This window comes from Stegodyphus dumicola, chromosome 2 (genome assembly GCF_044657685.1).
Source record: "Stegodyphus dumicola isolate Sdum_Otavi_A_Nest chromosome 2, ASM4465768v1".
NCBI classification, from domain to species: Eukaryota; Metazoa; Arthropoda; class Arachnida; order Araneae; family Eresidae; genus Stegodyphus; species Stegodyphus dumicola.
In genome coordinates, this window is record NC_140769.1 from 57,294,909 (window position 1) to 57,315,037 (window position 20,129).

At 35.1% G+C, this 20,129-nt stretch overlaps 1 protein-coding gene across 2 annotated transcripts in view; it reads right to left on the minus strand.

The window, feature by feature from the left end:
• The window catches only part of LOC118189594 (fibrillin-1-like), a 791,047-nt gene that overhangs the window by 312,454 nt on the left and 458,464 nt on the right, over window positions 1-20,129 (minus strand). For both annotated transcript variants that reach the window (XM_085810675.1, XM_085810674.1), the window contains exon 7: window positions 15,254-15,379. In XM_085810675.1, the coding sequence (XP_085666801.1) occupies window positions 15,254-15,379 (126 nt within the window). The remainder of the gene's footprint in view (window positions 1-15,253; window positions 15,380-20,129) is intronic.

Below are 20,129 nucleotides of genomic sequence, written 5' to 3' on the forward strand. Positions count from 1 at the left end.
TAAAGTATATAATAAGAACCGCCCTATCAAGAGGAATACGAGATATTTATGTTTTGTGGATAAGTTTAATTGGTAATTAATTATTTCGAGATGTTGCACGTGAAAGCCAGTTGTATTACAGTGTCGATAAGGAAAACAGAGTAATTATTTCTAAAGCACTAATTACTCCATTTTCCTCCATAAATTATTAGTGTAAATTAATATTTAACATGAAGCAATAATCAACCAAGCGTGAAGTGACTGATAGTATTGAAAAGCTTCAACTCAGCATGCCTTTAACTCGACAACCACCTACATGATAATGTGGTGAAAGCTAGCCAATGTGGTGAAAGTTAAAGGAATAGTGGAACTGTTAGCGACATCGTAAACTTATGAAGATATTAAAGCTGCTAGAGTCTTGAACTGTCTTGACCTTATGCAGTACGTTTCTTAATTAATTTAGCGAGTTAAGAGTTATATATGCATTGCTTAATAACTATATTTCATTTCAAATAATGCATATAATTAAAGTGATGTTTAATATATTTAAATTATATGATTTATCATATGCCTCACTGGTGATTTTTATAAATATTTGCATCATTACTGTAATTATTTCTGCTGCCGTGGATTAATTGCCTCAGCACATTACTATCATTTTCACATTGCCTAACAATTTTTACCTAATTTTTTACAATCGTTTTACTGCTTTACAGTAATTAAATTTTTTAAAATAAATCCTTTTTGTGCTCACAAAAAGCAAAGATCTGTAAAGTATCACCTGACACAAGGAGAATGAATATGAATGAATGAATGAATATGAATATGAATAAATCTTTCTGAAGCGTGGCATTATTAATATATTAAGACTGCTGTAAGTTGTTAATTCAAATCTATACATTTAAAACTAGTCAGCCCCAAGCAAATTTAAGAGACTTTGAACATAAAATATCCACAGTTGTTTTCAGCTGTGGGAATAATACTATTGTTTTTCTTCATTCAAGTGAGTATCGCAATCCCAACCGTGCGATAGCTAAATTCATATTCCTTCATATTCCTTTCAATCCTTGTTTCAAACTGACTCCAGTTTCGTAAATAATTTATATGTAAGATGGGATCGCGTCGAAGTGAGAAGTTCTATTCACATAACATTTTAAGAAGATTAAAGTTTCCTTTCTGAACTTATAAGCTATATAAATTTCCCTTTGTTTAAAATTCAGAAGTATGATAGTTCGGCCCAATGTTCTCAGTTTCAACCGAGCTGTTGTATTATCAAATAGAATTAGTTGCGTGACATGATCTGTTTCACTCTAAGTTTTTACGATTTAACAGTAAAAACAAAAATGGCTATTAGATGAGAGTTATATTATAAAATAGCACTAAAAATGTCACCTTTCGCTTTTATGATTCAACTGGTAAAAGTGATTCGCACAACCCCTCAGGTCATGTTTTCCCAAAATGTGTAGCCTCAAAATTTTCCACAAAACATCAGTCTATGTATGGGTTTATACTGATGGCCATTCAATTACTACAGCATGAAGAAAAATAATAAGATAATCATTTATTTTGTATTTTACATTTAAGTATCTATCTATTAGGGATATCGCATCTCACCTAACAGCTCAATTTACTAATCGGCATACCAGCCTTCTATTTACAACCCCAAAAAGAAACGGATCAAATAAGAACACTACACTAAGACTGAGAAAAGCAAACTATTGGACAAAATTTCTAGTACATTTCAAAGACATCGATCCTTTTATGCACTGCCATCTGGCAGCTTTCAAAATTAAGACATCATGCTGTTGAAATGTCAATAGCAGTTATGATGGAATAATTTTAGTTACGGATAATTCTAAAAGTGTTAGGTTAACTGAAAGTCAATGCTGTGCTTCATCAGTATAGTTTGACCGTCTCAAGCGCAACCTCAGATGGCATTCTGCCAAAACACATAGACTCGTTCAGAAGGGCGTTATTACTTGCTACGACGTGAAAGGTCACGTGAAAGTCTTCTCATCTCCGGAAAGAAAGAATTTATATGGTCGAGGAAAAGAAAGTCCCCATCCTTCCACCCTATTTTGAGAATAATTGTCATCATATTATTCGGCGTGAAGTGGCGCATGCGTGTTTGCGCTCATGGTCGCGGATGAGGCGGTCGAACTATGATAACCTTGTCGTCTCATGGATGCAGAAACTGTATCATAATAATTTAGTCTATAAGGCTATTTCACCCTTTGCGGCAAGGTGTGCCCGGTCTAGGCACACATAAAATTTTGCTTCTGTACGTACAGAAAAACTGAATGAAAAAGGATTTAGAGGTTATTATGTTTAGCTTAGGTGGTTAGTTTTCGTGGTTTCCCCACGTGTAACGTGAATAGAAACGAGTTTTCCTTAGGAAGTCTTTCACGAAGGAATCTCACCCTTTAGACAGCCTTCACGTGCTTTGCCATAATCTAATACCCTAATCTAACCATGAATGTTGAAAACGTTCTTTATTTTGGCAGAGGATTTTTGAAGCAAATATATGGTAAATAACTTAGCGCAAGAGGCTTACCAGTTATTAAATATTTCCAAATTCGCTTTTCATATATTTACATCATTCTGAAAGGCAACAAAGAGAGGCAGCAGAAAACATGCTATCAGGGCAAGCAAGCGTAATAAGGACAAAGATTATGTCTAAGATAAGATAGTGAAATTATTAAATTTTAATAGAGAGGTATAGTATCCTTTCATCACTATTGGTATATAAGAGTTTGGATTTGATATAAAGAATAAAAGATTTTACTGTAACTTTTCGCTTACATAATTATTTGCGTCATTTGCATCTTAGAAGAATCGCATGATAATAATTAGTTTTAAGATGACGCATTTCAAAAAGATTTATTACAATTATATCAGTACAATTAGGACTGAAAGGGGGATAAATGAATATAAAAGGAAACTTTAGTGTATATTACAAATTAAAGGTACGTTTTTAACTAACATATGCATACACAATGCGACTGCAAACTTTTCTAGGTAACATTTTAACACATTTTAGGAACTAAGCTAAATGATAAATGACAGTATTCATTACAATGATATCTCAACTTTTTTTCTACAATATTGTTTGTTTACGGACATAATTTTTAAACAGTTAAGAGTTCCCTTTGAACAGTGAAAAATGCGTATCATGGATTTGAACAGCAACGGCGATATTTTAAATGTTGTGTAAAATATATGAGGATCAAATCTTAACATGAATAATTGTTTTTCGCTAGTACGGAAGACCGTGATGGACGTACAGATGCTTATGATAAAACCATCTATGGCTCCGCTTCGCAATCTAGAGCCGGATGAAAATACAGCGAAATCTTATCTAACACGGGTGTTATGTCAATAGCACATTGTGCGTATGACAAAATCGCGTTCCGCAAAGTTACCTTTTCATGAAAAAAACGGCTTAGATATAGTTCCAATTAAGAAAGAATGTATAATTTATACCAACATAAAATTTATGGTAATTAATTGAAAAAATTTGATATGTACACCACATGACTTCCTTGTACGGAATATTAAATTATACGCATTTTTCTTGCATTTCATTTAAACGTATTGGATTGAATTAAATCTACTTCTCCGACAGCGCATAAACCACAACAGAATAAATGCATTTTTTAAAATTCACTCTATTTGTTTATTATAGCGTTATTCTGGCGCTTCGTTAACTTAACAGTATTATATTTCGTTCATTTTACAACTTAGAATGCCCAAAATTTATATCATTTAAAGAATTACTAATGGTTGCCACATGTTCTATTCAAATACTATAATAAAGCTAGAACGATGTATAAAAGAAATTAAGCAAACAAAACAAAAAGGAAAGAGTTTTTCCACAGACGATTGAGTATTTCTCATTCAATAAATTCAGTTCTCACTTCGCGACAAGGCAAAAATACATAAAAGCTCAAAATATCTGTATTAAAAATTACGAAGTAAATCTTAAACACTTATTTCCTCGAAAATATTCCAGAAAGGATTAAGTATGATTTAATTCGCAATAATAAATAAAGGCGTTATCTTTGTTGTTGCGAAGCTAAGTTTCTTTAGATTGGCAACAAATCCACTATCCTGCTGTTTCAAATGTAAACAAGCAATGGCCGCCATCAAAAAAATTATTAGGCTTTGCGGCACTTGAACAACTTTAAAATTGTTGATAATTCTAAACATATTGCATAGAGATTCACTAAGGGCATGAAAACCTTAACCAGAAGATAAGAACAACATAATTCAATCATTTTTAAAGCAAAAAATGTATAATTTACAAACATATAAGAGTAAAGAAACTGAGATCACTGAGCCGGGTAACAGAGTGGATATTTATATACGTTTGGTGCCGCCGATTGCAACCAAAATACGAGGTGCACATCTACATGTTATAGCAGTCCTATATACAAAATTTCAACGTTCTGAGGCTGCTCGTTTTTGAGTTATGCGAGATACGTTCGTACGTACGTACGTACATACGTACATACGTTCGTACAGACGCCACGAAAAATTCTCTTCAGAATTCATTTTAAAGCAGTTTTATAATTTTTTTGGAGGAAAAGAGTATTTTATTCTGTCCTTACGTACAGATATCACGCAAAAACATCGTTAAATTGCATTCGATAGCGGTCAAAATGGATATTTGCTTTGACATATGCTGCCTGAAACTTTTCTCGATTACAATACTTCCTTTTTACTTCGTACAAGGAAGTAAAAAACGAAACAAATGTTAATTGAAAGGATTTCTGATGCTGCTTAATAAGTTGGTACGTGATGCATTTATTTCTTTGAATAGCCAGTAATTTTCACTTGGGCCATTTTTGACTGACGCATTTCCTTAAATATTTCATAGCAGGTGTGCGAAGTTTTTAATAGCTCTCATGATGTATCCTCTTCTTTTTTCATTTGGGTCAATTTTTGTTACAGAATCAGACAGTTCCTCGCCTTTTTTTGGTAATTTGTTTGTCTTCTTATACGTTAAGGGCTCTTTATATTCTTCACTATGGCTGCTTTTACTGTCGACTGATGTTATAAGATCATCCAATTCTTCATGTGTCATTTCATAATCGTAATTCTCGACTAATTCTTTTATTTGTCTTTCTTCCATATCCGAAAATCCTTCGCCGCCTATTACTTTTGCAGTTTGCATTTTCTTGTCTTCATTTTAAGTCAGTAGAAATCCTTTAAAATTGTTGAAACGTCTGGCCATCACTCACCATTCATTGTTCATGAATTAATTTATTTCCATGCGACTTTAATCATCTCTGTGCAGTGGCTTATGTTGATAGCTTCCAAACTGTGGTTTATGTGTCATGCTTTTTCTTCATCTAGTGCTTTATTTGCAGAGATGTAAACAGGGTTGATATAACTGGGTTTGAATGATTTCATGTTTCTTGGATCTATTGGTTGGATTGATGAAGTGGTCAGTGAAAGGAATAAAACCTCTACATTTACGAACAATGCATTGAAGACTACAATGTCCTGTATCATTATCAAGAATTCGAAGAACTTTAAAGCTCCGGTTTAGCTATTCTAAGAAATGTTTAACTTCTTTAATGAATGGATTTTCAAATCAGTAATTAAAGAAGACAACCGCAACGCAGCTACATATCGCGTATAATTAGCGTCCCGTGTACAATTAAAATTTTGCAAAGATTTCAATTCTACATGTCCTCATTTGATCCAAATGACAGATCAGAAATCCTGATTTTTTTTTAAACAAATTTGTAACTGGAAATGAAACTTGGTGCATAATTTGTGATTCGGATACTAAACTCAGTCATCAGCGTGAGTTGGAGATGTGACACGACCACAGAAACTTTGGTTTCAGAAGTCGAGAATAAAGAAAACGTTGGTAACATCGTTTTGACTGGAAATCAATAACTTACAATGAATGTGTTTCTGAGGGGCAGTCGGAGATTTTAATTTTTTCCGAAAGACACAGTGGACAGATTTCTGAAGAGAATTAATCGCTTTTAGAATGCAAAAAATGCAAAAAAAAGTCACTGCTTTCTGTTGTACGTTAATGCGCCTTCACAGAATTCCTTTCTCGTTACAACTGATTACTGTTTTTAAGTTTTAACTGTTTCCTGATTGCTTGTTCCGATGTGCCTGAACTAAAATCAAAAACATGTGCATAATACCTCCTCAATACCTCTATTCGACAGATGGGGCTTATCTTATCTCCCAATAGCATTTATGTGTCCTTTGATGAAGTGACTCGTTCACTCATTTACCAACTGTATAGTTTCGGTCTCAATTCCCAGAAAGAGCACAATTACGTGTTTACTATCCCTGCTTACAAAAAGTGACTATGGTGTAAAAAGAATTGATATTCTAGTAAGCACATCTTGATAAATCTACACTGAATCACATAACGCACTTTCACCATATGACGCTTATAAATATGGTTTATACTACATAATAATGGACGCATTATTCATAGAAATACATGCTACGTATTGCTCACTAAAATAAGTGAATTTAATAGGCTATCTGATGATCATAAACAAAAGAATGAAACAAGATAGTGTGATTCCTATTATCCATGTTGTATACCAAAACAAAACTAGCATTAATCATCAGAATATATGCAGTATTTTCAATTGATTACTATAATTAGATAATTATAAATGTATTTTGAGAGGTTAACTAAATCTTATTTGAGCATAACTAAATCTTATTTGAGTTCTCAAATAAATCTTATTTGAGCATTGTAGAATTTTCATAGCCTAAAATTTTAAACAACTAATCAATGAAACACTGTATATTAAAATAATATAACAGAGAAAAGTGTAAGAATAATTCTCAAATTAATCTACTTTCTATTCCGAAATATTTCCTTATTTATTTAATTAAGTATAAGACTAAAGCATAAAACATCAGAGCTGGACATTGCTGCCATTTTCGTGATGAAATATTAAATTTCACTTTAGTTATCCTATTCATAAACTACTTCACTAATATTTAAACAGCTTCTTAGGTTTTACAGATAATTTTAAATCAAAGATTAAATTTTAAAGAATAGTAATAATAAATTAAAGGATTTAGATTTTACGTATTTAATTAAATATTTACTAAAATTAGAGACGCATAAGTAACAGTTATCTCTCGCAATATGCTTGAGCATTAGCACTCATTTTCATGCACAATAATAGGAGGGAATTCCATATTTATTTTCATTTAAATTATTCACAGCATAGACAGAGTAATATAGTTCACAAAAACCAACAATTTAACAACTGTAATATTTTCTGAAGTTGCGTAAGACACACTGAGTTTCTAAAAACTCATATTCAATAAGTTATGTATTATTTCTTAAATCTTCTTTTATTATTCTCAAAAGGTTCAACGAAAATGCTTCCAGAAACCAGTTTTGTCACACTTATCATTAACACGAGTGAAAAATGTTGGATAAAAGAACAACAAAAAAGAAAAAAAAAATGCTCTTATCGGGTTTTATTTTTTAAAGAAATTACTATAACAACACAAATGGGACCTGTAAATTTCACTCTTACGGCATTTAATGATATTTCAAATATTTGTATGTTGAAAATAATGATCATTGTTACCGCTTAGGAATAGAATTCTTATCCCCTTCCCGAAAAAAAAAATTCCAATGTATACTTGTGCAGTGTGTTTTAAATATTGCGTTAAATAAGAGCTTAATAAAATTGTTGCATACAACATTAAGAATCTTTTGAGCCAGATTGTTTTTTTTTTTCAATTCTTGTTCACAAAACAATTTATACTTAATTAAACATTTTTCTTAAATTTAAATCAAGTTACATTTTTATCTGTTAGGTGAGTTTACATTTTAATAAAAAATAATTTGGTGACTTAAAAAAATAGATACTACGTGCGTGATAAGTGATATCGAGATATTCAATTAGCGCCAAGGCTACTTAACTGTTGGACATACAACTGGCATTTCTTCAATTTCCTATTTATATTATCACTCCACTTTACTGTTGGCCGCCGAACAGGATAGGGGTTAGTGACACTGACTACCGTACGGAATCGTCTGGGTTCGAATTTCAGAGAAGGTATGGATGTTATCAATGCCTTTTGACAACCCTGGGCAAAATTTACGAGAAATTAATTGTTAACAGACTAAAATATCATCTCCATAGCAACAATCATCTCAGCCCCAGGCAGTATGGCTTTCGCACTGGTCTGTCCACTACGCATGCCCTCTGCAAAATTCGTGAAACAATTCAACGCAATAGCACCACAGGTTTCCATACAGCTTTCATATCCATTGACCTCCAGAGTGCGTTTGACACACTCTGGTGGCCAGCGATAAGACAGGCCCTCCGAGACGCACAGTGTCCATCCAACCTCTTCAGCGTTTTTAGTAGTTATCTAGAGAATCGTAGTCTTCTCATAGTCATCAACAATGACACTACCTTCAAAGTGCAAGAAAGAGGATGTCCCCAAGGCTCTTGTGCTGGACCTATTCTCTGGAATTTAACATTCAACTCTGTACTGGATGCAAACTGGCCACGACATACAAGTGTCATCGCCTACGCAGACGACGCAGCTCTTCTTGTCAAAGGTCGCACTCGTGCGGAGCTCGAGAAAAACGGCACCGAAGTCTGCTCCCTCCTCGCCAATATCTGCAGCAACTTAAAGCTTACAATCTCTACCGCAAAGTCATCAGCAATAATAATACCCAAAGCAGGCACGAATCCAACGCGCCGCCCCTGCATCAAACTACAAGGAGCCAACATAAAGATTGTCCAAACGCTAAAATACCTAGGTGTAATCTGGGATAAAAAACTAACCTGGATCCCTCATATCCAAGAACTAAAAAACAAAACATCAGCTATAGCCAGAAAGGCCCGCGCCTTCCAAGGTAAAAACTGGGGTCAGAATCATCATATTCAGAAGATCCTCTACCATGTGGTAGCTGAAAAAATAGTCTTGTATGCTGCTGCCGTATGGGCCCAACCGATGGGAGGACGAAAGATCAAACATCTTACATCTCTTCAACGACCATTCGCCGTGAATCTCTGTAAAGCGTACCGCACCACAGCCACCAGCTCAGCGACAGTCCTTGCAGGGCTCATTCCACTCCACATACGGGCAGAACAAGAGGCAGTGTACACCACCCTCATATACCTCCGCAAAGATGCAACATTTGGCAACATAACATACAGCCCTCTGCAATTTCAAAGCCCAGGTAACACTCTTCACACTCATCCTGCACGTAAAGGCACAGGAATAAGAATTAACATCTCACGGATACAGCCACTGTCAATGACGCGAGTTTCAAGGGATACGCAAATATACACCGATGGCTCTAAGCAGGAATATGGAGTAGGCAGCGCCTTTGCACACTATGACAAAGGAAGAATCATCCATGTATGGAAAGGACGCCTTGACTTAAACAACAGTGTGTTCCAGGCGGAGGTGCAAGCAATTATAACCGCGGTAGATTACATTTTCAATAATAATATAGAACGGGCGAAAATTTTCACTGACAGTATGTCAACGCTTCTAGCACTAGATAATCACAATCACACCTCGCCCTTGATCATCAAATTACAACAACTTTTACAGCGCAACCCGCAGAAACATCTCTCCTTAACATGGATCAAGGCACATGCAGAAAATGAGGGGAATGAAGCAGCTGATAGCCTGGCCAAGCAAGCAGCCACTGATCCAGAAGCTGAAAAAATCACAATCCCAGCCCCTCCTTCCTACCTCAAAGGGCTATTACGGGGTCAAGGCCTAAATCTTTGGCAGGAAGACTGGACGCACTGCACAACTGGAAGACGTACATACAGCTACCTCCCGAAAGTCAGCACTGAACGCAACATTGCAATAGCTCCTCTTACGGCTTATATTACGGGACACGGCCCATTCCCGACCTACTTCAATAGACATGGCATAACAACCACGGACATATGCGCCTGCGGAGACCACTATGTTTTTGAATGCCATCTGACAGCAGGAAATCACCTCCCTCTTCCTATCAACAATAGTGAAGCTTATTACCGCTTCCTTATAAAGCACAAACCGGCAGTAAATACAATTTGCAAAGTTGTTAACAAGCTCAAGAGAATGGCCCAAGATTTGTGCTCTCCTCATTAACCAAAACTCTCAAGACATGATACACTAACTAAGTCAGCATGCAGTTCCACATTCTCAGACACATAAGTCTACTCCTAAAATTTACATAAGTCCCTATTACAGACGCCTTTCAAATAATGTACAATCAAATGTATTTAACATTTCCTCTTCTGTATATGCATAATACTTATTTTTTTTTTTTTTAATTTTTATTTATTTATTATTTTTATTTTTTTTATTTATTTTTTTTATTTTTTCCCCCTATGAGCCTGTAATTCGATCCTATTATTTTGTAACTGTATTTTTGTATCTGTATATTTAATTTGTATTTTTATTAGAATTTTATTGTGAATGTGCAAAATTACCATAGCAAATTGCAACAACAAATGTCAAAACGGTAAAACGAATGCAATCTGCCCTTGTATGGCCATGTAAATGATCTTGTTAACATCCTAAAAAGCTCCCGAGGCGGCCTCTTGAGGCCCCAGGGAGTTGTTCCTGGTTAGTGGAGGGCGCGGGACACAGGCCTGTTTACCTCTGTTAGACATCAGGCGTCCCCGTCCTCCGTTACCAACCAACCAATGTATAGTGTATTTGCAGCATGGGGTCACTTTAAATATTTGGAGAGATGAAAGTCCTGTCATGTGGTTTGGCGGTAGTGGGAAAGAGATGGAAAGGCCCTCGGCTCAGACAAAAAAATAGTTGTTGTTTGAAATATGGGTTCCCTCGCTACAGCGCTATCCCTGTGTAATATTGGTGGCCGATTTTCGAACACATGACAGTCTAATAATTGTAAGCAGAGTTCGTAGTTCAGAAGATACAGCATAATCAAGAATTAGAGTCCTAAGGGTGACACATAAGAGTTTGTAACAATGTAGGGAACACACACACGAACAAATGTTGGCCGATCAATTCCATTAGCTAGCCTGTGGTGCCGCCTATTAGGCAACCTACGATTGAGGGTAAATGTGCAACCAAAAGAAATGCCTTATTGCAACCAAAAGGAGTCCAAGCGTCTTTCATACATATCATGCAATCAATATAACATACAAATAACATTAGAAAAAGAAATATAATTAAAAATAAGAGAATTTAATAGGCTATGAGTAATTACATACTGTTTTATAACATAGACACATACACATATATAAAAGCTGGCCAAGAGCTAGGGAAGATTCCTAAGCACCACTAAGGATCTTTTTCTGTTTACATTGCTTGTATAATCATAATACAGAATAGGTATTGTGGGATTCTGAACTGCATGGATTTTATCAAAGAAATCCCTAGATAGCTTGGCTATGTAAATATGAAATTCAGGTATTTTGAATTCACGGTGAATTGCCAAGTTTCTGATAAACCAACGACAATTCACCGCTTCAAGAAGTATAACATTTTGTACCACTTGAATTCTCTTAATAGAGGTAATGGATGCAACACCCCAGACGGGACAGGCATAAGTGAGCATGGGGCGCAAAATAGCCTTGTAAATCAGTAATTTATTGTCTATGGATAAAACGCAGTTGCAAGAAATTAGTGGGATAAGGGTACGTTTACGGAATTTGGATAGAATATGTGTAATGTGATGGGACTATGTGAGCAAGTCGTCTAGGATAACGCCTAAGTATCGGGTCTGCTTAGTTCAGGGTATAGGAGTTCCAAACATTTGGTCCCGCGAGATGCTGTCTCTCAAAATTGGGGAGGAACTGAACAGAAGACGTGCTTTCATCTGCTTGGGACTCGAGGCTCATCATCAAACGTCAGGCGCAAAAATTGCACTCTTAACTACGGTAATATCTGTAGGTTTGTTCTGAATATGTCAGACAAATAAGATACCACAACAACAACTTTACTGTCGATTTGTACCTTTTTATGATACATTTCCACAGCACGTTTCCTTTAGTAACAAATGATTTCAATGTTTAGAAATTAGAACATTCTTGAAATTTCATCAATATTCTGTGATTCTAAAAATAACTGATAGCCTCTGTTTTCTTATTCTTTAGGTTTCACATACTTACGAAAAAAATAAGAAATGCGTAACATTTGTAGAAGTTAATGGAACAAGCCTAAACACGAGTTTAAAAGAATATTTTAAAAACTAAACCGCGTTTGCAAAATCAATCGGGAATTTCTTTTGCAAAGTTCGGCTATTTCGACTCTTCAGTCATCGTTTGACACCACAAATATCGAAAAATGAACATAGATTTTAAAATATTTATGAAGTTTAATAATTAAAATATAAGGCACGTATATATTGGTACGTATCAATATGAACTACACGCGTTAATTCAAAATTCCAAATTAATTTCCGAAAGGTTTCAATTTAATTTCTAAGCAGAAAAGCTTTCTGAATTTGTTATATCATCTCTAACGTAGCAATATATAGCCAATTTCTATAAGAATACTGAACAGGGCAAGACTATCGCCGGTTCGGTTGCTCGAGGTGGAATGGGCTGGCTGTATGAAGTTTTCGTGGTTTTCTAAATGTATGATAGAGACAGGACAATTTCTTTCAGAAAGCGCTTTTTAGAAGTTTTTTTAATAAATAGCCTAATAAATTGGAACACGCACAATTTAATGAGAAATGTGCTCTCAAAAAACAAGGTTAATAGTTAGATTCTGAAGCGCTCTTTTACTCTGAAGCCCAAAACATTGCTCTTAGCTTTGAGTTCCGAGAATTTTAACTAATGAGAAAAGTAGGAAATGACATTGAGCAAACTTCCACTAATTTGAAGAATAAATGACTTCTGCTGAATATTCAAGTTAACGATTGAAAATTGTAGCTTAAATATGTAAGCAGAAAGCCACAAAATTGGTGGCTGATTCGGAACTTTTGCTAGAACATGAAAAGTTAGAAACGGATAACCCTCAAATGGTTTGTCGAGGATTAACAGTATAAATAACGCATGAAATGGTATATTCTGTCTTTTTGATAGGGATAAAGAAATGTTCATTATTGTTGGGAAGGAAACATTAAACGCATTTGAAATCATTCAGCATATACGCTGACTGCGTGGGGTTTAAGTGATCTTCCTAAGATGGAACTTAAATAGTAATAATATTTTCTTAAGGTAATATTACTAAGCCTATGGATCTCGAATGCTTTGCTATAATACATAATCATACAAAGGGTATTTACACATTTTTAGAACGATTTTGGGACCATTTAATTAATGTTTAAACTGAAAAGAATATTTATTTTAATGGTTCGATGTGACAGCCTGTTTTTTCGACTATTTGTCTGCATCATAATTTCTGTAATAAAAGAGCTTTTTGTAAAATTTCCCGTGGTATTCATTTCCATTCCTCTTCTACTACTTTCCAGAGTTCATCAATCGTAGAGTGTTTGGTCCTCAAAAAAGGTTGTTTTTTTTCCCAAGTCCAGTAGTCCATAGTTATAGAGACGAGACCAGTAGTCCATAGTTGAAACCCCAGGGAAGTGCGCAGAAGTGCAATACCTGTATCAGTCTTCAAAATTTCAAATAATGTAGTGTATGAAGTGTGGTTTGTTGCTCTGTCTTGATGACTTTTTACTGTCTTGATGAAGTTACAAGTTTACAATAGCCTAGCTAAAATACAGTTTTTCAATGCTAGAATATTGAAGAACTATGTAGCGACTATTCAGAGTTCTTGCGCGTAGGTAACAACTCCAGAGAAGGGTTAAAATACCCTTTTATTCTAACTTAAAATAGATTGACAGATTGGACCCTCTTGGGCGCACAAGAAGCCTCTACTTGGGCTTGAACTAAAAATAAAAGGTATAAAACTAAACTAAAGCTAAATTAATCAGCCGAGGCTGCACAGAATCAATATATTTGTCCCTTAGCTAAGAATCACCGCCGTATGCTAACAATCCCGTAATACGTGCGACAGTAGAATAGCAAGCTTTAACTAATAGCAACAAGGTGGCCAAAAGGCACAGCACGCTTTCCTGCTGAAGTAACTCAAACCTCAACTTATCCTAAATTTTTTGGGATTACAATACTTTCTCTACTTCGGACAAGGAAATAAAAATGGTGTTAAAATGATAGTCTGGAGGCAAATAGAATAATTAAAAATTTTGATCCGCCCTCAATAACATTTCCTGTGGATTTGATTTCGAAATATAACACTTAATATTACTGACTTTAAACATAATGTAAGCGTATCTTTGTAACATTTGCTTTCAGTAAAATGTTTCACTTTATGTTGTTCTAAGTTTACATTAAAAAAAAGAAGCTATATGTGCCTATTTGGATTTATTTCCTGCCTATAGGTGGGAACTGCTATATTACAAAGCTATTTTTGCTATATTGCAAAGCTCTGATTTTCTTCTTTCGAAAAAAAAATTACTTCTTGAATACTTTGTTTATTCTCCAGTAATAAAAATATAATCAGAGACGTTTAGTGCTGAAACAACTAATGATAAGCGAAAGGATCGGAAAGATACAATTTACAAAACTATATAGTCTCTAAGGTTAAGAAAAACATTCTTTCTCAGTTTCGGAAAAGAAAATGCGGAAAAAAAGTACTTACGTGAGAACATACAGAAATTCGAGAATACTGTAGCTAAATAATGGGAAAAAAGGGCCTTACGGAAAAATGAGAGAGAGAGAGCAGCTACAAAACAAATTCTTGAAAAGCTAAAGCTTACAGTTGAGATCACGAATCTGAAGTGAAAGATTTTTATGAATATAAAACGCCTCAGGAAACCTAATTCATCAGTGGACGAAGTTATTCAAATAATTTCAAGGCCGTGCTTTTCTTATATATAAAACCACACCGGAAAAGAATACTATAGGCACCCATGAAGCATTAACTGTACTATAAATATATAGTATAGTAATGGTTTAAGCAGTAGGTATAGACTTATACAATATATGTATTAAGGCTTATATTTATAGTTTATGCTATAGATGTACCAGGAAATTATAAATATTGAAATCTTCGAATGTGCTTTAGCATTTATTTTCTCGGAGTGTTCTTCCCCCCAGAGACTGTGAATGTTAATGAAACTGATTATTAATACATAAGGTTTTAAATACCATACATTGCCATTTCACAAACTTCATAAGAAATATGTAAAATTATTATGATTTCATTTATATATACATAAAAAAGTTCCAAACTCATGTTAAGACTATACATAAGAAAAAACTAATTTATACTGACAGGAATCAATGATTCTTACCTTCACAGGCGCTGACGTCTTCGTTGTATAAGTAACCATGGTCGCATTCGCATCGGAAAGACCCTATGGAATTGACGCACTTTCCTTTTTCGCATATTCCAGGGATGGCTTCGCATTCGTCCACATCTAATGAAGTAGAGAAAACAAAAATTAAGTTTACTACCTTCATTGGTAAGCTCTACGAATATCTTCTACTCTTGAAAAGACACTACAGAAAGAAACCGCATGCGATGCAGTACACTCAGTTCTTAAACCTTATTGCGGATGTTGCGGAGATAAGATCACGACGAGCTTAAGCCTGTGGAAAATCAATTTTAAGGAGTTTTCTTTGGCTGAAAGTTTGTAGAAGACCAAGAATACTTTTTCAGATCTAAAGTTTGACCCGTTGTTCTAAGATGGGATTTCTTGTACCAATTTCGCTTTAGGTCTATATAAATTTGCTAAAGCGTTTTTAGTTATAGATGGATGTAAAGGATATAAAAAAATGTCCTTTTAATTTCCAGAAAGCATTAAGCATGATTTAATTCGCAATAATACATGAATGCGTTATCTTTGTTGTTGCGAAGCTTAGTCTCTCTAGACTGGCAACAAATCTACTATTATGATGTTACAAATGTAAACAAATATGTCCTCCATGTTATTTAAAACTTAACTGCACTTAAACAGCTTTTAAATTGTTGATAATTGTACAAATATTGCTTCCAGATTTACGAAAGGCATAAAACTCTTAACCGGAAGATAAGAACAACAAAATTCAATCATTTTTAAAGCAAAAAATGCGCAATTTACAAACATATAAGAGTAAAGAAACTGAGATCACTGAGCCAAGTAACAGAGTGGATATATATATAAATATATTTATATACGTTTGATGCGGCCAATTGCAATCAAAATACGATGTGCACATCTACATGTTATAGCAGTCCTATATACAAAATTTCAACGTTCTGAGGCTACTCGTTTTTGAGTTATGCGAGATACGTACGTACATACGTTCGTACAGATAGGTACGTACATAATACGTATGTACGTACGAAAAATTCTCTTTAGAATTCATTTTTTAAAGCAGTTTTATAATTTTTTTGGAGGAAAAGAGTCTTTTATTCTGTCCTTACGTACAGATATCACGCAAAAACATAGTTAAATTGCGTTCGACAGCGGTCAAAATGGATATTTTCGGTGAACTATGCTGCCTGAACCGTTTCGCGATTTAAATACTTCCTTTTTACTTTGTACAAGGAAGTAAAAAGAGGGATCTACCTATGTCACTTTAAAAAAAAAGCCCATATTCCAAGCTTTTGCCTCTAAGACTATAAGGTATTTCTCCCACTTCCCTAGCGTGCCTTCGTGGTGTAGTGGTTCTGCACTCTGGGCCGGTATTCCAGAGGTCCGTGGTTCGATTCCCGGCGAAGGCGGTTGCTATTTTTCATCTCTCTTACTTTCAAAAAAATGACTCTACGAGTGTGGCGCCCGAACTAAAAGGGTTGTGGATGATGATTCTCCGCACCCAGGATTTGGCGACTAGGTCCCCTAAAACCCTAGTCGCCCTTTAAAAAGGGGGGTATGTAAGGTATTTCTCCCACTTCCCTCACGTCCCTTCGTGGTAAAACGGTAGCACGCTGGGCTGGTATTCCAGAGGTTCGTGGTTCGATTCCCGGCGAAGGCGGTTGCATATTTTCATCTTTTCTGCTCCCAATTAACCTAATGACTCTACAAGGCAAAACAGACTTTATTAAATTCTCCCGAAATGTATACAGCTTTTCTTACCGTGTGAAACAAAATTTTGTTATTAAATTATTCTTATTTAATTAAATAAATTAAATATTATTCTTATTTAATTTAACAATATTTAATTTATTTCCATTTAAATCATTTTAATTACTATACACTTGTTTTATCACACAAGTACTACACTGGTGTGCAAAATTTAAGCAACAATGTAAATTTTAATCAGATAGCCATCAAATTGTAGAAAAGGGGTTCTTGCGTTCAGTACAATGAACACGCAATTCAGTAGAAAGGTCATGTGTACGCAAATGTCAAGAAAAAAAAATGTCACAGGCTACGTGAGCGTACGCAAAACGCGTACGGTCGTCACGCTCAACTCGAGACTACCATAAAAGGAAGGATGGCGACGCAATTAAAGACATTCGCTGCAAGTACATGGAGTTCTTTCGTGAAATAGACGAAATGATTTGGATGACTTCACATGTGGAAGAATGATCGAAAATCTGGAGTAGGGGCGAAGTGTTACCAGTATAGTTGAAGAGTTCGGAATCAAAAAAAGTGTCGTTTCGCGTGCTTGGAAAGCCTTACAAACCATAGGTACGGCTGTTGGAAAGGTTGGTGGTGGTCGCCCAAGGAAAAAAACTGCAGTGGATGACCGATATATTGTCCTGCAGGCGAAAAGAGCCCGAAACCAGTCACCACACTCCATAGTTCAACAATTGTGTACAGCAACGGGGCGACAAGTGTCGCGGTTTACTGTGTCCAGACACCTTCACAAAGGTGGCTTATTCGCCTGCCGTCCTGAACGCTGCATCCCTTTGAAAGTTGGCCATCGGCGTCACCGTTTACAGATTTTACAGAATCTTACAGAATTTATAATGTCTCGATATATTCTTAAAAGGCCAATGCTGCCATCTCTTTCCTTTGAAAAGATTCTCAAACATATTTTGTAAATTCTGTGTACTTTCGGAACTAATAGGCAAATAACGTAAACTCACTGCTTGGCACGAGACTTGAGCAAAGCGAGTAATTACATGAATAGAGGTAACAAATGCTGGACAAATATAGCTCATCATTGGTCGATCCAAAACGCTTGGCACGTAAAGGTCGTATCACACATTTAAAACATTTCGGAAGAATAACTCTATAGGACATTTTTTTTTTTTTTTTTTTTTTTTAACTTTGTCACAAGTTATGAAACATCCAATCCCTGCGGATCGTTTTGCAATTAGCATGTAAAGAGGAAACTAGTTCTCCATTTCAAATAATGGCTGATGAAGGGAGACTCGATTATGATAGCTGATTGGTTGTTGAAAACGAACAACTTATAATTTTTTCGAAAGAAAGGAAAAAATCGTGTGTCTCTTTCATAGGTAAAGCAAGTAGAAATTTCACTTGAAACAGTTATTCATCTGAAATAAATGTGTGAAGCCAGCGTTAAGGATTCCAAGTGTTCCTTTTCTTTCTTGTGTTCTATCGAATGTACTTTACCGCTTAAAGTTTTTTTAAGCTAAAGGATTTTAATTCAAAATTAATTGAAAAGCGAAAGGTATTAATTTAAAGCCAAAGGCTTTTAAAGGCAGTTCATTGCATTATAAGAAATTATTGCAGTTCCCCGTGTGTACGCTCGTGGGGTAAGTGTTTTAGCTAGCAAATGGAAGATCGCATTTAGAACTCTGGTGAGGGCAAAATTTATTCTCAAATTCAAAATTTATAATTTTCTGATTTCGAAATATATAATGGCTTCTATAATGACGGCTAACATAATGTATGGTGACGATAACTTGCTATCACCTAGATTTGGTCAGATGGGTCTTATATGTTTCCAAAATCATCCGTCAAGAGGAGGAGAATATAAGGAATTATCGCTTTTACGTGTGCGCATGCTGTCTTGATGGAAATGGCTAGCATATCCTGCTAGCAATTAAGAGATCAGCCGTTCGAATCCCGGAGAGGATGCAGTTGATGTTTCATGACCATGGTCCTATATATGTTTAAAATTTTCTGCCATTGACCAAAAAACTGACTGATTCAAAGGATACTGCCATTGACCAAGTCAGTTCGCACACTTGAATGATTGAGACGTTTACAAGATAATGAGGATAATTTTATTGTCTTCCACATCATTTTCCAGTAGCAGGGCTCTGGTAAAGCCTTCTACACTGAATTTTGGTGACGTATATCAATTTTTCTACTTATATATTACTATTTCCATCACACTTGACGAAGTTTTCCCTTATTTTCTGAACATTTCTTTCATTCGCCATGGAATACCAGTCGATTGCATTTATTATTAAGGATTGTTTCAATTCCTTAAAATTGTGGAAACTGAATGATGTCGCCGAGCAGAATTCAGTCTCTATAAAAAGCAAACAGTCACTGTACATAGGGGTTAGATAGGTTATAACAGCTGTGAAGTTTATGGTAAGGGTTATTTACCTGCTAATTATATGCTTTTGGCAAATGCCAGCTTGGAGAAAGTTACTGAATACTGTAAAGATCAGGCCAGACATGAATACATTCTTTCTCACTTCATTAAAAGCCGTTCCCTAGAATTTATGGATGGTTGTAGCTCTTACAGATTGAAAAGAAAGTTCCTTTCATGAAAGATTGAAATAATTTCGATTTTTACCGATGATATTTTTGATGATTTTTATCGACGAACAGATAAATTTCTGTTGAATTCTAGCCTAGTTAACTTAATTTAACAACAATTTAATTTGCTACTTTTTCTTATTAATTTTCCATTTTATTTTGTTCTACGTAAAAAAGATCCATATAAATTTCACATCAAATTGCGAATTATTAGATTTCAATATACATAAATCTCCATGGAAAAGCACATCCATAGCTTCACCAGTCCAAGTCAACAATTAGCTTTGATTTTCAGTATCAGTCTAATGATAACTTGTAAGTCTTGTTGTAAATGAATATGGTTATTTATAGCAACAGCATTTTGTGGGGTAAAACAGACCGAATTGTAGACACCGGGAAAATTATATATTCAAAGTCATGACGATAAATGTCCATGATCTGTAATCTGAAAACCAGTTATTGTTGGCTTTGTCAACTGCAATGCCTGAAAGGAAGAATAAAACAGACAAATTAGGGAGATCCTCAAGGATCACGGTTTCACAGCAAATATATT